The 25423-nt window shown below is 45.6% G+C and overlaps 1 protein-coding gene and 1 long non-coding RNA gene across 14 annotated transcripts in view; both read right to left on the reverse strand.

The window, feature by feature from the left end:
- The window catches only part of LOC109448708 (uncharacterized), a 64014-nt gene extending 50451 nt beyond the window's left edge, over nt 1–13563 (reverse strand). For 6 of the 9 annotated variants that reach the window (XR_016021362.1, XR_016021366.1, XR_016021365.1 and 3 more), the window contains exons 1-2: nt 2689–13563; nt 593–697 (exon numbers count right to left, since the gene is read on the reverse strand). This is a non-coding gene — a long non-coding RNA (uncharacterized LOC109448708). Of the gene's footprint in view, nt 1–592; nt 725–2688 lie in introns of all 9 variants that reach the window. The other 3 variants (XR_012489823.2, XR_016021361.1, XR_016021360.1) reach the window with 3 other exon arrangements.
- Nucleotides 13564–23780: 10217 nt separating this feature from the next.
- Nucleotides 23781–25423, reverse strand: part of SH3TC2 (SH3 domain and tetratricopeptide repeats 2) — a 108203-nt gene continuing 106560 nt past the window's right edge. For 4 of the 5 annotated variants that reach the window (XM_019734346.3, XM_019734345.3, XM_074313742.2 and 1 more), the window contains one exon: nt 23781–24823. In XM_019734346.3, the coding sequence (XP_019589905.3) occupies nt 24632–24823 (192 nt within the window). In that variant the 3' untranslated portion in view covers nt 23781–24631. The remainder of the gene's footprint in view (nt 24824–25423) is intronic. The other variant, XR_012489829.2, reaches the window with a different exon arrangement.

Consider the following 25423-nt stretch of genomic DNA (forward strand, 5'->3'; position numbering starts at 1 on the left):
TCTACGGAATGTAAATAAACATCTCACGACAGCGTGATCATGAAAACCCAGTGGACTAATGTGCTGAGTGCCATGCAAGCTTCTGTGCAGCTTGGGCCAGCGGCATCAGCTTAACACTCGGTAGAACTGCAGCACCTGGGGTCCCACTCCAAGCTTATTGAATCAGAATCTGCATTTTAACAAGAATCCCAGGTGACGTGTATGCACGTCAAAGTTTTAAGAAGCACTGATGTAAGAGGTGATTAGCCTCCCTGCACCCCACTCCCCCCAACCCTCCACCCCCCACACACACACCCTCAGGTATTAACTGCTGAGCTGGCATCTGACTCATTGCTGTCTTCTCAGATCGGTTAGGTGGTCTGTCACTCGGTACCTTGATTACTTCCAGGCCAGTCCCTCCAACTTTCATGGGAATACAAATCCACTGGGCATAGAGATTCTGATTGTGTCCATCTGGTGTTGGCCCCCGGAGTCTGCATTTCTAACATGCTCCCAGTAATGCAGCAGGGGCTCACAGAGGCCACTCTCAATGACAAGGGGCGAGAGGAACCTGGCAGATCAATATCTGAATCAGCAAAGAGGAAAAGCAGACCTCGCACGTGGAATGACTATTCCGGGCAGGCCCCTCCGCTCCACATACACGTTTGGGCGGCGGGCACGTCTCCAGTCCTTGGGTTCCCAGCTCCTAGTTCTGCGTCTGTCACAAAGGAGGCACGAGTCATCGCTAAATGAATGAATGAATGGACAACAGTCAGTTCTCTCCGCTCCCCTGCTGAGCCCTGTCCAGCCGCTTCCTACATCTAGGGAACCCCATGACGCTCACCATGGCCCATGAGGCTGGATTGACCTGGGTCCTGCCACCTTCTGACCCTTCCCTTCTCACCCCCTCCCACGCACACACACTCGTTTCAACAACACTGGCACTTTGCCTATTTCTCAAACACACCAAGCTTTTCCTTGCCTCAGGGTCTTGGCACTTGCCCTTCCCCTCGACCTGGAATGCCCTTCCTCCAGCTCTTTCCGTAGCTGGCTGCTTCTTGTCATTCATACTGCAGCTCAAATTTCACCTCCCCAGTGGCTGTCCCTGGTTGACCTGTCTGACCTGATATACACACACTCCACCCCAAAAATCTCTAGCGTGCGTTTTCTTTTTTTCCTAGTAGTCTTTACCCACCTGAAAACATTTCATTTTGTTTATTTGCTTTGTCTTTCTGATTCTTCTATCAGAAAGCAAACTTGATGAAAGCAGAGACCTTGCCTACAACCCCTAGCCCATAGTAGGTTCTCAATAAATTGTTATGGAATGAAGGGATGAATGATCCAACACACCCAAAGGACCCATAATTTGCTTCTGCGATGGCAGCAAGGGAGGGAGAGACGGAGCGCTATGTGAGGCTAGAAAAGGGAGATATCAACTGGGGTGGGAATCAGGACAGGCTCCCTGAAGGAGGTGGTATTTAAACTTCACCTTGAAGGGTGGAAAGGATTTTAAAAGGCAATGAAAGGCAGAAGTGGCCATGCCAGGTAGAAAGAACATCTTGGGCAGAGGCTGACAGTGTGGGAGGGCTTAGGGAACAAAGTAGACAGCTGATGGGTGGAGACTCACTGCCTGCCCGTCCCTGCCTAGCCCAGGGCCCCAGGAAGAGACAGCTTCACTATAGATATGACAGAGCCTGGCAGGAGTCCTGCAGCTGAGCAACTGAGGTCACTGCCTGTCCCTCAGACAGGCCTTAGCCACACCCTTAAGCAAGACAACAAATTAGGAGGGAAAAGGTGGGCCTGCAGGTTGAGCCAACACCTCACTCCCGTGGGCAGCTCTGAGGCCTGCCTGGCTCCTGCCCTCTTGCCCATAAAGGGCCATAGAGTTGTGATTATTTCATTAACATCCTGTAATCATTGTATCGGGTCCGAGTCCTTGTGTATCTCTATGCTCTGTAAAAGAAGGAACCACATTGGTCAGCCTCATTCTCAGCTCTTCCCAGAGCTAAGAAGGGCAGGGAGCCTGGTACAAAAAAAGCTCCTCCAATAAGACTTGTTCATTCGCTCACCACTCTTGACCAAGCACCTACAATGTGCCAGACCTTGAACTACACATTGAGGATACAGGAGTGACACCTGGCAGTGAAGATCTGTACACTCTCAAGGGTACAATTCACTTTCTATGTGGGGGCCACACATTCTGGAGACTGTGCTCTGCCAGCCTCACTGTGTGACCTTACCAAGCCACTTCATGTTCTGGGCTGCATAGAGAATAGAAGGGGATAGGCTAGACCACACAGTCCAGAATTTGGAACCAACTTTTGAGGAATTCTAGGGTTCTTTGGTGCTTCCTAGATTCAGCAAATAATGATATGCTTCTCTTAAGGAAGATTGAATTAGCTTAAGTAAGCTGGATTTTCTTTTTCTATAGAGGGGTTCCACTTAAAAGTTCATGTGTAAAGTAAGTTCGTCTGCTAAAGTTGGTTGGAAGCCACAACCTTCGTCCAGCCTTGCTCTGGCCATGGCATAGGCCACAGTGGAAGAAGGTAGAAACTAGACATGCTTCCAGGCGGGGGGCAGCTGAAGGTGGTGGCAGGACACTTAAGGAAATGCAGTGGTGGGTGCTAGCCAGGGAGAGGGCAGCCAGATAAAAGTCCCTCAAGATAAGGTCCAGCACACCGCAGGTCTTGGGGACATGGAACTGCATACCTGGTAGCTCACTTTGGCCAGAGGATTTTCTGCGAGATCTAAGAGCAGGTAACAGGACCACGAATGGCCTCAAGGAGAGACAGGTGGGAGCTAAACCAGGTCTCCATCTGAGAGAAGCTGGGACCTAAATACAAAGACACAAGACTCATATCAGCACCAAAGTCCAAGGTGGGGACCTAGCTGGCGTCTGAAAAGGGAACCATGACCCATGGCTGAGGTCAGAGTCAGAACTGCAGGAAGCTGACTCTGTGCTTCGGATCCAGCTACCCGTCCAGAAGTCTTGAAGTCTCGCTCCAAGGCTAGTCCAAAGTCACGGACACAAGGGGTAGAAATCGAAAGCACAGCTCCCGTGACCTGGTCCTCTGAGCAGGGCACTTCTTACTGCTGAATCCATGTGATGCAACTGGGCTAGAGCCCAAATCCAAATGGGATTTTCTAAACCTATAGCAGACAATGAGTTGTTTATTGCGTGTGATGAAAAGGAGGAGATGGTTTCCTCTTAACTGAGGCCCGGCTCATGTCCTTGGGAATTTGACTGACATTTGGGTTTTTAGCACCAACCCATTAGGGGAACTGAAATGGTTTTTTTCTGTCTCTAGCTCAGCGCCTCTGGAGCAGTCTTAATGGGGATCAGGAAACAATTATTGTGGAGGGCAATTCAGCAGCATCTATCAAAGCAACAAATGCACATACCCTTAGGATCCTGCTCTTTCATTTTTTTGGAATTTATCTTACATAAATAATCACAAACATATGAAATGACATATGTATCAAGTGATTTGTTGCAGTGGTGTTTGTAATAGCAAAATGTTGGGAATCATCAAAATTGCTGTAAAGATGAATGAGGATGCTTTTATTTAATCATACGGAAAGTTTTCCAAGCTAAGCACGCGAGTGAAAAAAGCAAAATGTAAGGCAGAGTATATAGTATGCTCTAATTTGTAAAGTGGAGAGGAGGTCATTAAATTGTTTGTATATGCACAAAATATTCCTGGGAGAATACACAAGAAACTAAAATTGTTCCCTCTGGCCAGGGGAAATGTGGCCAGGGGAGAGAGGAAGGCTTTTTATACCATTCCCTGTCTAATTTTTGATTTGGGATCCATGAGAACTCATTATCTGTTCATACAAATTGCTTTAATTTAAAAAAAAAAAAAAAAAAAAAAGAGCTATTTCAACATTTTAGGAGATTGGAGCATGACATCTGGAAACAGCTGGACCAGGGAAAGGGAAAGATGTTGGTGCCGGGCCAGCTCTGACACTGACATGACATTGACGAGGTTAACTTTCAGGAAGTTGCTCACATCCAGGCCCCCGTGCCCCCATCTATAGGATAATTAGGGTGAACTAGTTACTGCTCTGGGATCTAATCTATGACTTGGCTTTACCTAATTTGAATTAAACTACATGCTCTGTAACATATGTCCTGTTAAAGTATTTCAAGTACTGTATTTTGTTTTGATTCATTTATTTCCTCTTTTTAATTGTCACTTACCTTTTTTTAAAATTTAATTGGGGAATATTGGGGAACAGTGTGCTTCTCCAGGGCCCATCCGCTCCAAGTCGTTGTCCTTCAATCTAGTTGTGGAGGGCGCAGCTCAGCTCCAAGTTCAGTTGCCATTTTCAATCTTTGGTGGCAAGGGGCACAGCCCTCCATCCCATGCAGGAATTGAACCCGGCAACCTTGTGGGGGCTCAGGCTCTAACCAACTAAGCCATCTGGCCACCCCTCTAGCAGCTCAGTGGGAGCTTGTTGTCTTCAGTCTAGTTGTGGAGGGCGCAGCTCACTGGCCCATGTGGGAATTGAACTGGCAACCCTGTTGTTCAGAGCTCACACTCCAACCAACTTGAGCCATCCAGCTGCCCAACCACTTACCTTTTTTAGAAGGAGTTCCTTTTGAGAAGCTACCATCTTGTCTCTGCTGAAAAAGGTCAACTGGGCCATGAAGATGACTATGGCCTGGGATACAGTGGAGGAGACAGGCCAGGTCCTGAGTGGAAGATGAGGCAAAAAGACACAGAGAGCAAGGAGTACCAAGGAACAAATTCACTGGGGTGGGATGGCCTCTCAGATGCATGCTGAATCCCTGGACTCAGTTTACCTGGCTGGATGTTACAAGAAACCAAATGCAGCTCCCTTCTCTCCACTTCCGCATACCTGGGAGCTAAATTGCTCTGAGTAAGCAGACTTTAGATGAGGTAACAAACACTGGTTTCGTCTCACTCAAGTGAACATTCCCCTTCCAGTAACAACATTCTACATTCCTATTTGGGGAGTTTCCTGACCCTTCCCAATGTCCCCCGTCCATGTGCTTCATCCTGGGTCCAGGTGTCTCAAGCTGGCCCAACAGTGGAAATCTACCCTGTCACAGTAACCATCAGGCTCAGGGCCTTTGTGCAAAGCATTGGGAAATAAGATGTTCCCTTTGCTATCTCAATCAAACCTGGGGGAGGAGGAATGTGAGATGCAGAGCTGCTGGTCACCACGCTGAAACTGCACGAGCTTAGGAATGGAGGAGGAAGGGAGGGAAGCAGAGACAAGAGATGGTGACATCTTTGAGGTACTGTCAACCTGCTCTTGGAGCTGGTTTGATTTTTAAGTCACAGGAACCAACCCATTTCTTTTCTTTTCACGTAATTATTTAAGCCAGTTTAGATGGCAACTTCTGTGTCTTGCGGTCAAAAGGACCTGCATACACACGCCACCTCCAGTGGACTGACAGTGACTGCCTGAAAAACTATGTTAGGAAGAACCCTGGGGTCTTGTCTGGGCTTGTGACTCAGGAGGAAGGTATGACAGGAAAGAGAGAAGGAGAAGATGGGTACATCGGTGCATCCCTTTGACTAACATGAAACAAACCTCTGACTCAGTCCTCTGCCTCACTCTGGACTGGGCAGTGTTTCATATTTGTCCAAGGCTTGGTCCTCCATGTTGGGATATGGGAAGGAATTTGTCAGCATGTGTCCCAGAGGGTCAATATCCACATTTGCATAGAGGCTTAGTGGGTGTTCCTGTCCTCAAAAAACTGTGCTTGGTGCCGTAAGGAAATTTGTTCCTACTACCGGCCCTCAAATAACTTGTATTCAGAAGGAAAAACCTGCTTCCTCTGTGACCTGCTGTGCTTTGGTTTCCACTCACTTCTCTGACCTCAGTTTGCAATCTATGTGTGGTCAAAATGAGTGATGATGCTGAAAGCATCATGGATTATAGAGGTAGCAATTTAAAAGTTTACAAAAAGGAAGACAGGAAGTGCATCTTAGGGACGGAAGCCATGAAAGGTTACTCGATTATTTCTATACTATTATTTTTCACGATTCCCCAACGTGGGCAAGCTGACCTGGTTAAAACAGAAATTCTTCTTGATGGGGCTATTATTAATTTGGACCCCTCTTGACAGCAGCAAAAAATAGACACGGCATAAGTAGGGGGTGTTTTTCTGACAGAAAGCTTACACTCTAAATGTTTTAAAATCAAAACACACACCGACATATATTATGACTTTTTTCTGAGGCAGTCAGGTTAGGAAGGTATAATTTACATATAGTAAAACAATGGAGACTTAATTTCTAGCAAATTTCCAGCATACAGTACAGCATCGGTAACTGTGGTCACCATGCTGTATATTAGATCTCCTGCACTTATTCATCCTGCAAGTCTAAAACTTGGTACAATTTGACAAACAGCTTCTCATTTCCCAAACCCCCAAGCTCCTGGTAACCACTGTTCTCTCTGCTCTTAAAAGTTCAACTTTTTCAAGTTTCACCTATAAGGGACATCATGCAATATTTGTTTTTCTGTGTCTGGCTTATTTCACTTAGCATAATGTCCTCTAGGTTCACCCACATTATAGTAAAGGGCAGAAGTTTCTTTGGGTTCATTGAGGCATTATTCACAATAGCCAAGATATGGAAACAACCTAAGAGTCCATCGACGAATGAATGGATAAAGAAAATGTGAGGTTACATATGTATAAACACACAACGGAATATTATTCAGCCTTAAAAAAGAAGAAAATCTTGTCATGCGAGTAGGGCTGTTTTGACCCAATTGTAATCACCTGTCATTCCTTAAGGCCCTGCTCAATGGACCCCACTTAACTGCCAATGTGAAATGGGGTATGTTACTTAGCTGCTTTAATCCTGTTTCTTCATCACTACCAAGTTTCTGTGAGGATGGCAAGAACAACATATGGGAAAGAGCTCTGGAATCCGAAAGCAATGAAACATTAAGTATTAATAAGACGATAGACGTGGCTACTGAAATTAAATTTCTATGGGCAACCTTACCAAGCCCAGGTGTTCTTAAAACCATGGGTCACGTGATGATTAAATGTTAGAACTAAAAGAAACTCTGCAATCTTCCAGCAAGTCCTGCCTCTTAACTATAGCCTTACTAAGGAAACGGAGGTCCTGAAAGTCCAAGGCCACACAAAGTGACCAGCCGCAAAGCCAGTTAGAGAACTCAGAACCTCTGACCCTGTACCCCGCACTCATTAGCCTGCACATTCTTCTTCTAGAGGCTGGTTTGAATAGCAATCAGACACAGCCAACTTTTAGGCCAGTCCCCACCACAATGGAATAAGCACCTAACTGAAAGTAACCCCCAATCGTTCCCTATCATGTGTCACAGTCTTACTTGACTCATAGCACTAATTCCCACCTTCACTCATTTGTTTTCCTGTGTCTCTGCCACACTGGAAGTTAAGCGCTGCCAGGGTAGCGACCTCCATTAGCTCTCCTGCCTGGTACTTAATAAGCCCTCAATAAGTGTTCTTTGAATGATTAGAAAAATGGACTTTAATCAAATTATGCATGATTACATCAGTCCTGAGTAAACAGGACTTCTTCTTTGAGACAGATATCTTCTTTGAGAACTTTTTAATCCATTTGTTTGGGTGAATTGTACGGTCACTGGCCAAATCGGAGGACAAGAACGGCTTCAGGCAACCAGGCGCCAGGGGCCTAAATCCCATTCCCATGCTGTAATTGCCCAGTCCTGCTCTGTCTTGCTCCTCTAAAGGACACGTTGTCTAAACAGTATCGAGTGTTAACTTGTTAAATCAGTTACACCCAAAAGGGTTGAGATTATTTAACAATGCAATAAGATGAGGTCATATCAAGAATTCTGAGGAGAAGCAGAGTTTTCAAAGACTCCAGTTCCACACCAGGGAGCTATTGTTTACAAAACGATTTTTGGAAAATTAAGAATTAACTCAGTAACTAATCTCTTTCATGGGAATTCATTATGCTTCGTTCTCTAATTCGAAATTCTTTATTTTAGATCCATTCCATAATCATCTTATTAGTCTCACTTTTTAGAAGAAACGTGTAAAGCAAATGCCTGGAAATTTAATTTAAATTAAATTTTAATCATTGTAACTCATCTGCCTGGAGGAAAAAAACACATGATTGCCAGCCATCTTTGTTCTGAACAAAGATTGGTTCCACTTGCCACCATTGGGAATGTTCAGGAATATCCTCACTGAACTGTAAATTCCTAGAGGTCGGGGACGGTGTGAGTTGTGTTCATTGGTATATTTCTAGAGCCTCGAGCAGTGCTAGGCTCATAGAAGGAATCTAATAACTATTTGCTGAGTACATATATAAATGTGGGGTTATTTACCCAAGTTGAAACCTTTCCATGGCTTGCTTATTCAGGGAGAGGTCAGACTGGGCCTAGAGTTCTCAGCCCGGCCCCAGAACAGACCTGTGTTCTGGTCTCAGGCTAATTTATGTTACTTTTCTGAGTCTCACTGTATACGAGCACTAAAATAACTAGGTGCCAGGAACAAAGGGAAACCTTACAGCAAAGGAAGTGGAGAGATTTGGTAAGGATCACCAGATAAGACTTAGATGAACAAACTTCCGGTCGCTTCCACCCTACCTAACTAGTGTGTAAAGCTCACCAAGTCACGTCTTCACTCTAGACATCACCCCAAACTTGAGGCGGTTCTCTAGATCATGGGTTTTCTCATTCAAAAATCTCCACTCTGTGGCCCAGAGCAAGTTTTTATACTGAGTGCACCCAAAGGTGAGCCCAGCTCCACTTCTGCCACTCCTCGAGATGCCCACAAGAAAGGCCTGAGAATGCCACTGCACCTGCCTCTGGCCAGGGACAGGGTCAGGCCTGCTCATTTGGGGACAGAGAAGGTGACTTGCCTAATATCCTTCCTGCATCTTTTAGTGATAAGACCCAGCAGATAATAAACCTACCTGTACATGCATGTGAGGAGCTACACGTGGAAAGTTCAAGAAAACCAGCTGGATTTTATGAGAAACAGGCAATAAAGCATCTTTCTTCTTTTTCCATGGAAATGAAAATAATTTTCAAAGATCCTACCCCAGATGGGAGTGCTATCTGGTCTCGTAAAGCCCATTTGGTATCTAGTCTTCAAAGATGGCCCCTAAAGAACCATACATCCCAATGTTCATGCCACTGAATAGCCCTGTCCCACACCAAATCTAGGTTAGACCTGTGTAACCAACAGAATGCAGCAGAAGTGACAGTGTGTGACTTCTGAAGCTAAGTCATAAGAAATTTTACAGCTTCCTCTTTAATCTCCTGGAATGCGAGTTCTTGGAACGCTCACTCCTGGATCCCAGCCACCATGCTGTAAGAAGCCCAGGCCACATAGACAAACATGTCTTGGCACTTCAGTTGACCACAGCCCCAGCTGAGCTCCCAGCTAACAGCCAGCATCAGCTGCCAGCTCCATGAGGGCGCCATCTTGGATGCCTGGCCCAGTTGAGTCTTTGGTTGACTCCAGCCCCAGCCACCATCTGACTATAACCACATGAGAGACCCCCAAGAGAGAACTGCCCAGATGAACCCGGTCAACCCACCAGACCAAGAGAGATAACAAGGTACTGTTTTAAGTCACACAGTGTTTTGTTAGGTACAATTAATAACTGGAAAACGGCCTCAAATTCCTTTACAAGTTTCTCTAACCCTGAGCTGCTGTCACAAGTCATTTATACTCAGTCCTAGGTCAGGTCACATGTTCCCTCTTATGGTTCAACAAACATAATCCTTATAACTAATTTTCAAGGGTTGTCACTTTGCTTTCTTCTTTGGATTTGGGATGCTCATTTATCTGGTCCACTTGTGCCCAACTGAGGTAAATCATAAGGGAATAAAAACACCCCCTAACCACACAAACAAAACAATGTCTTGGGTCATAGAAGTACTTGCTACTGTTTTGTAAATTATTTTCCTTCTATTTCTCTGGGTTCCTTTTGTAGTCACTAAATTCTCTTTATGAAAAAAATTTTTTTTTTTCCAGATGAAGGCATAGGCTTAAAAACAGCCATAATGTAGTAAGTATCTCCTGTATTCCAGGCACTGTATTGAGTGCTTTAGACATATTAATTCATTAATTATAGAACCTTGTAATACAGGTATTTATTATCCCTACTTTATAGTCGAAAGAACCATGGCTCAGCACAGTGATGTCATTTGTTAACACCTCACAGACACTCAGTGCCCTGAGTTGAGATCTGAACCTAGATCCGCCTCTCAGGCAGCAGAAGCATAGCTGGGACTCTCTCTGAATTCCCACACACCCAGAAGTCGCACCGTCGTTGAATCATTAGGTAGGAGTCATAGCTTGCCAACAAACTGTGTACCCTTGGGCATCACCCTGAGGGAAGGGCTTACATCTGAGTTTGGGGGACTGCAAAGTGCTGACATTTTCAGATGCTTATTGTTATCAGTAGGTTCATTGGCATAATTCTGTATTTCCCAGGTTGCACTGGTGGTTTCCCTGTCTGATAAGAGTTTGTGCCATCCTTCCAGTGCGTAGAGGCGAGGGATTACCCTTCAGGGGGCTTTGGGAAGGGCCCAACGGGCAGTCTCAGAGACCCAAGAGATTCAACAATCTGGAACTCAGAAGCAGGTGGAATGGGCTACAGCGGGAGAGTTAAGTAGCAATCAGGATATTTAGGAACTGTCACTAGGAGTCAATCCATGTGCATTGGGGAGAGATGGGCTACATGACAGAAAGGAACGGGTTCCTGGGGTGGGTGTGTGGGTATGTGTATGTGTTGGATTGAATAGGGGCTGCTTTTCCTGCCTGAGTCATTTCCAAGCAACCTTTCCTCTCACTCAATCTGCGCCCCCTTTAAACCCATTTTCTCTGCATTCTCTGATAAAAGAACCATCCTGGGGAAACAGAGACAGCCTCAAAAGTAGACTTCATGGCAGGACACTCAGGGGTGGGGTGGGTTGCTCTGTTTGTTCTTTTTCTCTGATTTATTCCTGTCTCCAGCCACACCTGCCATCCCTCTTTCCCTCTAGGACATTGGCCATTTAAACTGTATTCACATGAAGATGGTCACCAGCTCCTCTTTGGAAATACAAACATGTGACTCTCTGAGCCTCGGTTTCTTCACCTGTAAATGTCCATCCTTCCCCATACAAGTGGATCGGCCCTTGTCAACACACACACACACACACACACACACACACACACACACACACACTACTGTCGAGTGACTGAAAGGAGGAGATCTGCGTGTGATCAGGTTTACCTAGAGACCAGTCTGCTTAAGAAGCTACGTCAAGGGCAAAAGGGATCCAAGCAGCCTGGGGGGAAGGGCCTGGGCCCTGGAGTGAGACCAGCCAAGGCCAAACCCTGCCCGTGACTCACAGGTATGAGGTCTCAGCAAATTGTTGAACTGCTCCAAGTCCTGGTTTCCCCATCTGTAAAATGGAGTTATTCATAGTACCTGCCCCTTGGGTTCTTCAGAGCAGGAAATGAGCCAGTGCATGCAAGGTGCTTAGCCCCATGCCCGATATGCAAGTGCTTAGTGAAGATTAGCTGTTGTTATTCACTGTAGAGTACACGGGTAAAAATTATAATAGCTATTATTTATCGCCTGTTGTATGCTACTCTTCTTTTTAGACAGTAGCAGCACACGCCGTTCTAGCAGTTCTAAAATCGACAGTTCCTTCAACAGCAAAGCTAACCCCTGTCTTTATGGGGTCACCCTGTGTTCCCCAGTACCTGGTAGAATTCAGGAGCTTCTCAAGCGGGCTTCCACCTTAGTGTTTGCCTTGAGTCAGGTAAGAAGGTAATTGTGTCAGAAGGGCTTCCCCTAGCGGCTCCAGTTCTTTCAGTGGTGGGGACATTAAACAGCCTCCAGACATTGCAGTTGGGGGGATGAAATGCCTGCTCTGTGATAGGTGGCCAGTCTTGGGAGCTGAAGTCACAGAGGCCTTGCAATTAGAACCGGGGTGACTAATTTCCAGGTACAGTCAGAGGCTTTTGCAAATTGGTTTTGTAGAATCATCCCTCTTGGTGTCCCACCTGCCCTGATTCATTCTATCCTCACACACAGAAACAGCTGATGTCAGAGAACCCCACAAACACAGCCAATAATCACAGGGGACCTGGTCCGAGGGGGCGGGCCCCCTCCTGCATGGGAAAAGCTATGGCAATGATGTCATGTCAGTTGCCAGATTTTCCAGGTGTCTAAGGAAAGAGTCAGATGGCAACCCTGACACGGGTGTGTGGGGTGACCTCAGGTGAGGCCCTTCCCTTTTCTGGTTCCCTCTTTCTAAGATGAAAGAGCTGAATTATATGGTCTCCAACACCCACTGGCTGTAACAGCTACCACTTATGTAATAGAAAATTATCTGACCATTTGTTCATTTAAGAGGTCAGAGGCGGTGACTTAATTGAATGTCTAGCTGTTTCCTACAACAGCCCTATGACGTTGGTACCATTAATAGTCCCATATTACAGATGCAGAAACTGAGGTCCAGAACGGTTAAGTGCCTTGCCCAAGATCATGCATGGGACTGGGATTAGCCAAGCAGCATAACCCCAAGGCCTATGCTCTTAACCATTAATAATATTAATGAAAATACTAATGAACCAGCCATGCATACTAAGGGTTCCAGATTCTTTTGACATATATATACAGTTTCACGTACCTAAGTCCTGGCATGTCAATCCTGGACAGGTCCTGTCAGATCACCTGGGCTGCGTGTTCTGAACTCATCATCTTTGGGCATACGTTAAAGGGTCCATGAACTCTGAAGTTATTTGCAAAATGTGGGTTTGTGTACAAAATTCTGAGGGTAGATTTCATAGATTTCTTCAGATTTTCAAAGGTTTCTATGAACTTTTAGAGACCAACCCATCTTTTGACAGTTGGTAAAACCAAGACCGGGGGAGGGAAATGGATTTGCCCAAGTACACAGATCAAGGAGGGACAGAGCTGGGTTCAGATCACCTGGCCGGGAGCCCATGGTTCTTCGGCTGCATCTCACTGATCTAACTCAGTTCTCTCCAACATGCACCAAGGGCCTTCCAGGGTCGAGATGCCACAGTGGGAATTATATGCACAGCTTACGGGCTTTGGGTATGGTTTTGAAAATTGTCATGTTTCATGTATATCTTTGAATTTAAGCTTGGGCCTTTGCATCTCTCCATTTCTCTAAAGTTCTTATCATTGATAACTACCCCTGATCTGCCCGTCTGTTCGTCTGCTATGGATGAAAACTTAACTCACAGCATTTCACTCAGATCTGGTCCAGTCTGCCTTTACCTGGCCCCACGCCTGGTCTCCATAGATGCTTAAGGTGCTTGGATATTTTTATCTTATTTAGGAGTTGAAACAATCAATCCAAAATAAAACGGACAACAGCTAAATGACACAATGCAAAATGTGTTAATGACCAAACACTTGACAGAAGAATCAAATTGTCCTGACAAAGTTCAGATCAACCAAATGGGAACCAGGAAAATTGGACTTAGAAATCAAGTCACCATAGAAAATTCACTCTGGCAGATGCTAAAATTGACAGGATTAAATTTGATATAAAGAAGTCACCATCGATACATAAGCCTTCCTTATAAAAATTTACATGCAGAAGCATTAACCTCTTTAAAAGTGATTTTGACAAAATAAAAGGGAAATGGCAAAAAGTAGAAATGGTTTCACTGCACTATATTGAACATTGATCTTGAAATTAAAACGGCTTAATGAGAGTTAATTAAGAAAAACACTTTCCTGACAGAAACTCAGCTTTACATGTTGGTAGTTATAACCATGGATTGATCCAAAGCTTCCTCGGGGCCAAACCACAGAGGCCAAAATGTCTGACACATTAAACAGGAGGGTCCAAATGAAAGCAGCCGTATAGGGAGGGCAAACCTTTCTATAGCTGTTTGGTAAGTGAGGAGACAATCATCTCCAGGCGATGCTCTGACAAGGCAGGCAAACTGGGATAATCACTGCCTTTGCAAAGCTCACCTGGCCCGCCAAGCAACTAGCACAGACCACGTTCCTCTAGGTATGCTTTAACCCTACGAGGCCAACCAACAAGTGACACACCAAGGGGTAAATGTTATAGGACAGGTGAATGAAGAATTTCCCCAACCCACAGGAAGGTTACTGGGGAATCTCTTTCTTCTTGAACAACAGGGGTCTCTTACCTCTTTGCCTTCCTTTCCAGTTGCCCCATGTCATCTCCACTGGCCCATCCACCAGACCTCGGAGCTGCACGCCCACTCACTCTCTCCCCTCCTCATCTTCTTTGGCAGAGCTCGGGTCTGTGGTGTGCTAGAGCTGCTCTGAAGCTGCTCCTGAGAGCCGACTGGTAAATTTCAGGGACCTCGTGAGCGGTTGTTAAACACAGCCATTATTAAAAGTTAAATTATATAAAAAATATAAACTTATGATGAAATAGATCACGTTAAAAAGAGGTAATAAGTACTTGGAACTCATCCCTTCCTAATTAGTAACGGTTGCTATTCTCTGTGCTCTTGAGGTTGTACACACCTCCCACATCTGTATGGTGGAAATACTGCAGAGAGGTATACAACTCTTCCCCAGCCCCATTCTCAGTGACATCGCAGCAGGAGCTTGAAACCTGCCAAGGGGAAAGTATTTACAACACAGAAATTTGCAAATGCTATAAGTCAGGGCTTAATGTAGGGCTCTGGTGATTATACAGACTTAAGAAAGAGATACTGGTGATGCTGAGTCTACTTAGAGCTGTTACAGTGTAAAAAACTGAGGGAATGTTCTTTTCGGATTCAGCAAAAGACTCACTGGCACCACTGACAAATGGGAGCTTTTCTAACCTCTTTGCTGTTTCACTTTCATCTTACTTGTTAATAAAAATATCAACCAGCATTCCTGTCAAAACTATGCTTGGTACCCAGTGGTAGCCACAGTTGACTCTTACAGAAAAGTTCCACATAAATCAATGAGTGAGGTGTCTGAGTATCCATTGGCTATATGGAATTTACAATAAAAGCCTTTCTACTTTATTGTGATTTATGAATTGTGTGCCGCACCTCCTTTACAAAAGTAAAACTTACGATAAACCTGAGTATGCATACACATATGCACATTTTCTGTTTCAGAGAGTCTGAAGAGTTAGACACTGACCTCTGGCTTCCCTCAGAAGCCCCCTCATTTCTCCCCACAAGACCACCAGGGCCTGCTGCAAAGCAGGACATCAGGCCAAGTAAGGTCACAGTGGGCCCAGGGAAGTGCCTGGAAGCTGCAGGCCAGAGGAAAGGAAGACCAGTGTTTACAGTCAGGGCTGGCTTCAGAAAGGCCTTTGTGTGCTCAGGGCCTTTATTTATTTTCACACCAGCCTAAGGCCTTTGACCCCAGTTTAAAGTCAAAGAACAGGAAGAAAGGTCCCTTTTATTCCACAGGGATTGGCCACACAGTTTGGCGGAGAGAGAACTTCGGGATGCTGTGAAGGCCTGGCCCGGGTCCTCCCAGAGCCCTGAAATGACAGCTCATGTTAGAACTGAAAAGAGAATGATCCCATTTCTTCCTAAAGGCCCCACATCCTACAGAATCTCTTCAGGAAGCCCACACTCATTCAGGTACCTCTGCCCACTTAGGCCCAAAAATACCCTAAACGTGTCATGTGTCCCCTGGCGCTCTTTAATCCATGGAACACTCTGCATTGAAGGGACTTCCTGTGATGCATGATGGAATAATGCTTCTGTAAACCAAGTTTCCTGCCGCTAGGTTTCACGGTCATCCCTCCTCCTTAAGACAAAGGGGAACCATCAAATGTTTCTAAGGTAAATATTTCCCTTCAAGATGCTAAGTTCTAAAAGAGAAAGTGTGACACCAGAATTACATAGCTATTAAAAGCACTGATTTTTCAGGTCAGATAGAACTGGTTTTGAATCTCTGCAAGTGTCTTAACTACTGCAAGCCTCGATTCCTTCATCTGGAAAGTGGGGGTAACGACACCTTCTTTGTAGGGACTTTCAGAGGATCAAGTCATGCACTGCAGGTAGGTCACTTAGCACAGGTGCTCAGTGAAATACCATGTCCTAACTGCTCATAAGGTGTCATCACTGCTACTGCCTCTGAAAATCAGGAAGAGGCCAGCACATCTTTAGCAACTCAATCTAAACAAATGAAAATTATGCTTCTTGTTGTTCTTAATAGACTTGTACTGAGCACCTGCAATGAGTGTGCATAGCCCTGTCACCCAATTCCCTAGTCACTTGTGAGCAAAACGCAGGTAGGGTATGGTTTGCATACTTTCTCCCTCCCATACGTGATAAAAGGGGTCACAACCTGAGTCCAAAATTTCATTCATTTGGTTTTTTCTATGAACTGATTCGCCAAATCTTTCCTGCAAATCTACCATGTGTCAGACACTGGGCTCGACTCTGGAAATACAGAGGTGAGTGCCCCAGACAAGGTCCCTGCTTCCATGTAGCTTCCAATGTCGGTGGTATACAGAGATTATCCTTTTAAGAGCCACACAGATAGTATAACTACACACTGTGCTATCCGGCCTCAAGGAAAAGTACAGGGACCTGCAAGCACATGCAAAAGGGAGACCCTAATCTAAGGACACCAAGAGAAAGAAAGACAGACTTTATTAGCTGAAAGAAGAGAAAGGAATGCCACAGGACTTGGCGGAGGGGGAGAATATCAGCCTCTACAATCCCTTAGGAGTTTCAAACAAGCAAAAATACAGATCCTCCCAGTCAGCTCTCTGCTTGGCCATCCTTTCCTCCACCCACCGGACTCCCAAAGCTACATGTGCCAGGACAGACAAAAGCCCATTTTGTTTTGTTTCATGAATAAGTAGCTGTTTGATCACCAGGATTACCACACAGCTGTGATTTCAGTCTGGCCCACGGCTGCTTCCCTGGGAGGAAAGCAGATGTAGCTAATGTCACCGCTGTCTGGTACAACGTCCAGGGAAGTCAGAGACACTCCTATGAGCATCTCCATGAAGCAGATGTCCAATACATCCCCAGATGAACAAACATCACAAGTTCTCAATTTACAAGAAAGTTCAAGAACAACAACAACAAAAACCCTTCACACACAATATTTGGCCTATGCAAGAAAGGTGAAGTAGTTGAGAGTCATTTCCATCATGTTTAAATATCACATTCTACATCTGAAAGGTTAGAATCAAGAACAGGAGAGAGTACCTATTTTAAAAACCCTTTCCATAGATCGTGGTAAAAATGTGCAACTCCAAATAAAAATAAAATGGAAGATTCAGAGAATAAATAAGCATTTCTGAATACTGTAAGTGCAAAATTGTTTGTAACATTATTTGTGCAAAAGAATTAAGGCATCTCAACCTAAGCATGGGCTTCTCCCAGGCTATTTGTTTCCCAGGACACATTTGGAGGATGTGGTGTCCTTATCAGTTGTCCCATGAAATCCAAAGTAGGTAATTCTCTCCCATCTGCGACCTCCATTCAAGCCACAGTGCTACGATGAGTGAGACCCACAGAGCTCCACCTGGCTGCCTCAATGGCTCAGGTATCCACAGTCTTCTATTATTGGCTCTGGGTCTCTTGCAAATTCCCTTTACTCACCCCATTCCTCAGCTGGCATTTTCAAAATCTAATTTATAGCTTGTTTTTCACCTATCACCACTATGCCATTATATGAATATTCTGTTCCTCCTTTCATTTTCCATTGGGGAAAGATGTTTATCATTTCTTCTCGACTGAGTTACCTGACTGTGGTCAACACTAACCTCCATGTTTTTCTCAAGACCTCCTACAAAAATCAGGTCTCTCCAATCCTGTCTGGAGTAATTAATTCTTTTGACTCACCAGAATCAGAGTGTTGCTTTCAGCCCAATATTCCAGACTGCTGAAACAAGTTTTAATCTTGCTTCTATCTATGATCACATTAGTGATAATATCTGCCCCAGAGATGTGGCACCTGACAGACCCACATATAATATAATAGGTTAGTGCTCTAGTTCCGACATCATGAGGACATAAGTTCAACTCTCACCTCCACCACTTACTAACTGGACAGCAACTTACTCGTACATTCTCTAAACCTCAATGGAAATAAAAACAATAATTATCTTCCTAAAAATGTTGTTGGATTACGTAAGAGAGTCCTTCTCAGAAAAATTTTGCATCGAGCCTGCTACTTAATATTCATTCAACAATGTCAACTGTTATTTTTATTTTGATACGTACATGTTCCCTGGTCTCAACAAAGTTTCCCAGCAAATGATATGTAAGAAGGAACAAAGGCCAGAGCCCTCCTGTGCGTTTTGAGAGAACTCCTTCCAGATCAGTGCTTTTCAAACTGCAGCTTAGTGAATCTAGAAATCAATTTAGCATGTTATAAACTGGGTAGTTTAAAATTACAATAGAATGTAAAAAAATGAATAGAAACGAAATCAAAGTACCTTTCATGTTGTAGGAAGTACGTGGTGTTTTGTGAAACGTATATGTATGTCTGTGCATATGCATACTAGGATACAATGTCAAATGCATTTCTTACTGTCACAGTAAGGAAAGAAAAAGGGTTTGAAAGTCACTGCCATAGACTGATTTAACATAGAATGTTAAATACTTTCTTTAGGAGAGACATTACTGCCCCCTACTGGACCTATTCTTGATTTCTCACAGAGAGGGACGCCATAGATGAGCATAAGCCTTGCTTTTGGTTGCCCTGGTGACCTCAGCCATCCTCCCCTCCCCTGTCTGGAAGCTCACCTAAAGGGGACTCACCCCTCGAGCTATGCGGATGCCCTGAGCAATGAGGCAAAGGCAGCCGAGAAGTGGGAGCTGGCATTCTCACCATTAAAACAAGCACAGCATCCGTTCCCCCCACGTGCCTCCCAGTCTCTCCTGGGAAACTAAGCTAAGAGGCCCCATGAGCGAGTCTCAGCCACACTCGTTTTCCTTGGTCCCACCTCTACCCCATCCCACGTCCCAGCTGGGCAGAGCGTCCCCAGCCCCTATGCTTCTCTGGGGAGACTACACCCCTTAGAGGAATGCGAACCAACTGCATGTTCTCAGAGCCAGGACTGCCTGCAGCGTCCATCCTCTAATCCCCAGGTTCTGAAATAACTGACTGGGGTTGGGGCATCAAAGAGGCACACACTGAGAAAGATATGCTGTCCCACCCAAGAGGTCTCATCGAGCGGTAAAGGCCCAAAGAAAACAGCACTGCAAACACACACCCCGTCAACAGATGTAGGGCCCAGGACTAGATCTGCTTACTAAGAATCTGCTTACTCCTGCTTCATCACGATGCCTACCATGAATAGAGCGCTCATCCCAAGCCATCCACATGGGAGGTCTCCAGTACAAGGCCAAACAGAGTTAACATGGAGGCTAAGGGGGTAGAGTAACTTGCCCAGGTCCCTTGGTGGGGAGAGGTGGAGGCCGGCTTCAGACACAAGTGTCCCCGACGGCAATAGCAGCGTTCCACCCATCACTCTAGGTTTGGCTGCACTTTTTAACTCCAAGGCTTTCATCAAGAAACAAAGAAAATGTGATTACATTGCAAAGGGGCAAATAAAACCTAGCATGAAAAAGAGTTTAAATCTTAAATCTTAACTTTAAAATAAATAAATTCATGGGTGGGGATACTAAGTTTTTTGGAGAATATAAACCATTATATTAGCTCCCTTTAAAAATAGCCTCATTTGTTTTGAGTCTTGAATCAGGTTTCTTTCGTCCTTGGGTAAAGCTCTGTCCCTAAAGATAGATATGCTTCAGCCATTTCCTCGTCTATGAAAGAAGGTAAACAAGTCTATCAGGTCGTCTAATGTTTAAACTATGTGCCAAGCACTGTCTGTGCTCGGTATTTTTCACGTGTGCCGACTGATATAATTCTGACAATAGGCGCAGAGAAGTTAATTCATTTGCTAAAGGTCACACAGCTAGTAAGAGACAGATTCTAACCCAGGTATGCCTGATTCCCTTGCCAGACTCTACCTGAAACTACTACTAAGTGAGTGCAGGGCACACCCCTTGAATTTCTCCTTCCCCTCTTCCCCTCGTCCACACATCCCAATGGGCACAATTATCAAAAGGGACAGAGATCAAAATGGTTAAGTTCATGAAAACAAAGAGAAGACTGAGAAAGCACCACAGACCAGAGATGACTAGGGAAACGTGATAGCTAAATGCAATGGGGCTCTGGATTACAAAAAGGACTTTAGTGAGGAAACTGGTGAAATCCAAATAGAGGCTGTAGTTTGTTGTTGCAATAGCTGGGTTCTAATGGGTCTCCCATTTTCCTTCCTGCTGCCTTGTAACCCATTCTCATGCTGCTTCCTGGACCATCTTTCCAACGCACGAATCTGACCATGGCTCTCTCTCCTGCTTATTACCTTTCTGTGGCTTCCCCTCACCCTCAGGGTAAAGACCAAGCCCTCAGGGTCTCTTTCCAGCTCCCCTGTCCAGCCTCTCCTCTCACTGCCCCTCCCTGCCTCCTTGTCTCTGCTCCAACTTTGCTGAATGTGTGACTGTTCTCAGAAAATGCCAGGCCCTCTCCTGCATCTGGACCTTTGCTTGACACATGTCAACTTCACACCCCCTGGCCTGCAGATAGAATTGTAGATCTCTCTCTCTCAGGACTCAGCTGAGATGCATTTTTGCCAGGAAGCCCTGCCTGCTGCCCTCACTCCCATGCCTGAGCTCCCGTAACACCCTGTCTGGACTCAGCTCCCATCATCGCGTTTCTCATCCTGAATCAGATTCATATTATATAATGCGCCCTTCCTTCTCACACAAGTGAGTCCTCACTTCCCGGAGGGACGTACGAAGCACGTGCCCAGACACGGCATTGAATAGCATTGACTCCCATTGTGGGGAGGTTAGTCTTTTGCAGCTGCTTTCTCTGATTCTCTGATTGCTCAAGAACAATGTTAGTCTGTTTTCAACACTCCCTGCCACTTGTTAAATCTATTTTCAAATAACGCCAAAGCAAGCCTAAGCTGGGCACTTGCCATGGGCAACAGGACTTAGCTTGAATTTAGTGCATTGTTTGGCTTCCATTGTATTTATTTATGAAATACTATTTAGGGAAAGCAACACAAGTCCTGCTTGTACAAACCAGTCATCTTTTATAAAATTAGTTTATATGAGTAAGGGAAATAAATCAATTCAGAAAAAGTGTGTTAATGGCTGCTCAGGAGGTGTGTATGCAGGAGAAAAACCCTGTCATTACTGCAGCTCAGTCCTGGGGTCACGAAATGCAGGGCACCGCTGTATTTGCCACTAACTACCTGCATGACTGGGAGAAAATGACTTTTCCATTTCTTAGTTTACTCACCTATATAAAAAGACGAGAACAAAATTGGGCCATAAGACTATATGATTTCGTCTCTCTGATACAAATCTCTCCTCTTGCTCATACGATATGGAAATAACTTTGCTGAAAAGAAACCCAGAGGTGATCACACTTTCTATATGGGAGACCTAAGGTATACCGAGGTTGTGACTTACGCAAGGTCACTTTGCAATGTAAGGAAGGTCAAATTCAAGACCAAAATCCAAGCTTCCCTGCTCCCTGGTGATCTGCTTCTTCCCTGCATTCTGAAAGCCTCTACCCCCTTACAAAGCACAAGCAAACGCGCGCGCACACACACACACACACACACACACACACACCTCTTAAAATACTGGAAAAGTAAATAAGAAAAGGATAAAGACAATGTTGGATTTCAGAGTATTAACAATGGTAAGTAGGAAGTAACATACCTGAAAGCTGAGAAAACATGTCCCAGGGTTTTCCACAATGTTGTAATTCGCTCCTTGTTCGCTATTTAGGTTAGATACAAAGGGCCAGGAGCCAGGCAGGTCATGTAAGTTCTGGGGAATGATTAGCATAACGAGGCTGACTGATGCATCTTTGGCTGCTACACACGTATAATAAAACCTGCTTAAATAGAGAGCAGATCCAATCACCACTTCACCCTCTGTGGATCATGAAAAACTAGCTTCAGCACGATTCCAAGGGGAAGTCACCCACATTTTTAAATGGGATTTTTAAATACTTTTAAAGACTATGTTAGCAAACCAATTTGCATACAGGATGTAGTCATGGCGAGGATACAGCACAACGCTTTTCCTCATTAAAAAACCTTGTCCTACCTTTGTCTTTGGAACTGTGCGGAACATTTTTATAACTGACCTGTTAGAGGCAGATTTACCAGATTTAGAGGTGAACCAAAGTGCGCAGAATCAAAACATTTTAAACAAAATTCCCAATGAAATGTAAAATGAGTAGATATAATGCCCTTCACTTAAAAATGTATGTATATACATATACGTGCATACACATATATACATACATATACATATATATAAATTTTACATATAAATTATATATATAAATTATATATATGTAATTCATTGGTAGCAATTGAGAAAGATCTGGCCAAACAGAAGCTCATGTGTGAAGAGGTTTCACTGGGAGCATAAGCTCAATGTGAGCCGATGGTGAGACGAGGCCGCTATGGATGGGGGGAGGAAGACAAATTGTAATGCAACGTTAAAATACAATATTAAACAACATTAAGTACCGTAACATGCCTCTGTCCTCTCCACCCACCTGCCAACACCGAAAGCCGGGTGCAGTCATGGGAACCACACTGTCAGAGACAGAAACTGGCATCTGTCCAGGAGAGGCATAGGTCAGCGGGGAAGGGAGAGGGTCTGTAACTTGAGTCAAATGGGGAATGGGTCACGGCTCTGCTTCCAGGGCCAAGCACGCCTTCTTCAAATACCAGATGCGTAACTGTCCTGGGACGCACGTGCCCCTGACCCTCCCAGGAATGTTGTTGAAAGAACTCCGCAACATCCCTCCCTGCTCAGATTTTAGGGTTTGTGGTGGGAGCAAAATGACATCTATTTTACATGCTAGTGAGTTAGGTCACTTCACTTCCTTCCTGGAGAATACTCTGCAGAGTTGGTTCTGACAACCAACCAAGCTCCTGAGAGAAAACAAGATGTACTGGTGTGTAGACCAGCTTCTGACTACTCATAGAAGACGCAATGCTGGTGCAACGCACCACCCGCTTCCCACCCCGCCACACTGCCAACCCCCAGGTTGGGCCAAGGAGCTAGAAATTAAGGGTCTGACAGTAAAACTGAAGCCATAGGCATCAGGTGGCAAGCCCTGTGGCTAGATCTTCTTGTATCTTCTCTCAGTTCAGAGCAAGGCTGAGCCTTCATCAGAATCACTTGAGTTGCTCCTTAAAAATGCACGTTGCAGGGGTGTCTCCCAGACCTACTGAATCAGAATTATTGGGATAGGCAGCTTCTGACATGGCCCCCATTTCAAACCGTTGGGACTACCCTCCCTTTTTGTGCTGGCTGGACCTAGTGACTCACTTACAAAGAATAGAAGAGGCAAAACTAATTGGATGTCATTTCTGAGAGTGGGTGATGAGAAGCCTGTGACTTCTTTCTCTCACTCTGCTCACTTGCTCATTCTGATGAAGCAGGGAACTTGGGCAACCTCTGGCCAACAGCCGAGCAAGGAACGGACCCCTGCCCACACGATGTGAGCGAGTCTGAAAGCGGATCCTTCCCTTGCTGAGCTTGGGAAGACTGCAGCCACGGCTGACACTTGGATCGCAGGCTTCTGAGCCACCCTGAGCCGGAGGACCCAGCTAGGTCACACTTGGATGCCTCTTTCCTACAGAAACCGTGAGATAACAAATGGGCCAATTCCTGTGTGTGCTACGTAGTGATGGAGAACTAACAGAAATGCCTTGTCAAGGAGCTGCCCTGAAATCAACACGATACCCATCCTCCAAGTCTCCCATCCCGTCTCTCCCTGTTATAAAGGAGACAAATGTCTGTGTAGATGTAAATGGGCAATATTTAATAATAGATACTATTTACACGTAATTTACTATTACGTATGTATATTATTATATATACTAATAGGAAACTAGTTTATATAATAATATATACTATTTACACATCATAGTTTTCTTAGGACTCCATTTTTATGCCCTAGCCCTTGGGAAGCTTTCCCAGGGTTTCTGGCAGATTATGTGGGAGCAGAGCCTCAGGAAAGGATGGAGACGGTGACCCCAGGTCAGACCTCACGCCCGGTGCCTTCCAGCTGGCCATTCTGAGACTGCGTCTTTCGGGGTAAGAGCATGGTGAATTCCCCACCCCTCTTGCCCCCCAGGCCCTGTGAGCAGGAAAAGCAGCCCCTCCTTTGGTCCTAGCTGAAAAGAGAGAAGAAAGAAGCTACCAGTGTCTTCACTGGTTAGGGGAGGGTCTATCCCTGAGCAAAGTCCGTGAGGGAACAAAGTCCAGTCTGCTGTCTTCTCTCCAGTGCAGTTCCTGATTTCCCCACTGGGGGATGAGCTAGGTTTCCCCGGCGGCAACGTATCTCGTTTTCTCTAGAATTGTGTGTCAAGAAAGTGCATTTCCAAGGCCATATGTGTGGAAGAGCCACGGTCTGCTGGTGAGGCTCCAGACACAAAGCCAGGCCTTCGAATGCCTGCTGTGTCATCCACGGCTCATGTGGTCAGCCCAGAATGAGCTGCTCTCACTCTGGGCTGTGTTCTTTCCACTGTGAAATGAGGGGGCTGGGTCAGGTGAGGACTTGAACCCTCCAATTAGTGTCTAGAAGCCTAGGGCAGCGGGGCAGCTTCTGGCCATGCCAACTGGTCAGAGAAGGGGCAGCTTTCCTCAGAGGGCCAGGCCCCCCCCACTCAGCCACCGCGACCGCTCTGAGGAGCGTCCGGAGGGGCTGCTGTGCCACAGGGGGCTCTGGCAGATGTTGTCCAGCCTGTTCCTAATGGTATCCTGCAGCTCCTCGTCACCCAGCAGGACCGCTGCTGCCAGGGCCAGCCAGAAGTATTCAGTGGCATCGTGGGCATCCTAACCCCGTGGCAAGGGGGCAAAGAAGACACAGCATTAGCGAACATTCCCAGGACAGGCTGGTGGCAGTGCTGGGAGCCCTAGCTTTTGTCTGCCTGACATATTTTCCCGTCCCTTCTCCGGGTTCCTCCGGGGAGCTCCTCCCCCACTCCACTGCAGCCCCAGGACATTGCTAACCCCCAGTGGCCCTCATCCCCAGGCACAGGAGTGGCATCTTACCCAGGCTCTGCCAGTCATGAAGCAGCATCCCCCTGGGTACAGTGCTTCAGGGGTGCTGAAATGGCTCAAGCTGACCTATCCCGGCCCCTCCCAGGAAACTTTCTGTGTGACCGAGCAGGGTACCCTGTTAGGGGTGGGCTTGAGCTTGCCAATAGTGAGAGGGGAAGGAGACCAAGAAACAGAAGTAGAAGCACACAGAGCCGAGAGATACAGAGAGAGATGGGGAGATGCATGATGGTATTGGAGCACCAGCATCCAGAACTACCTGAAACTAAATTTACACCTGAACTTCCCTGTTAGTTAAGCCAATCAATTGCCCGTTTTTGCTTAAGCTAGTTTGAGTTGAGTTCTTCTCCTTGCAACCCTAGAGCCTTTAGTTGA

Source organism: Rhinolophus sinicus, chromosome 5, assembly GCF_057876585.1.
Source record: "Rhinolophus sinicus isolate RSI-liver-muscle chromosome 5, RSI-T2T, whole genome shotgun sequence".
Classification (NCBI taxonomy): Eukaryota; Metazoa; Chordata; class Mammalia; order Chiroptera; family Rhinolophidae; genus Rhinolophus; species Rhinolophus sinicus.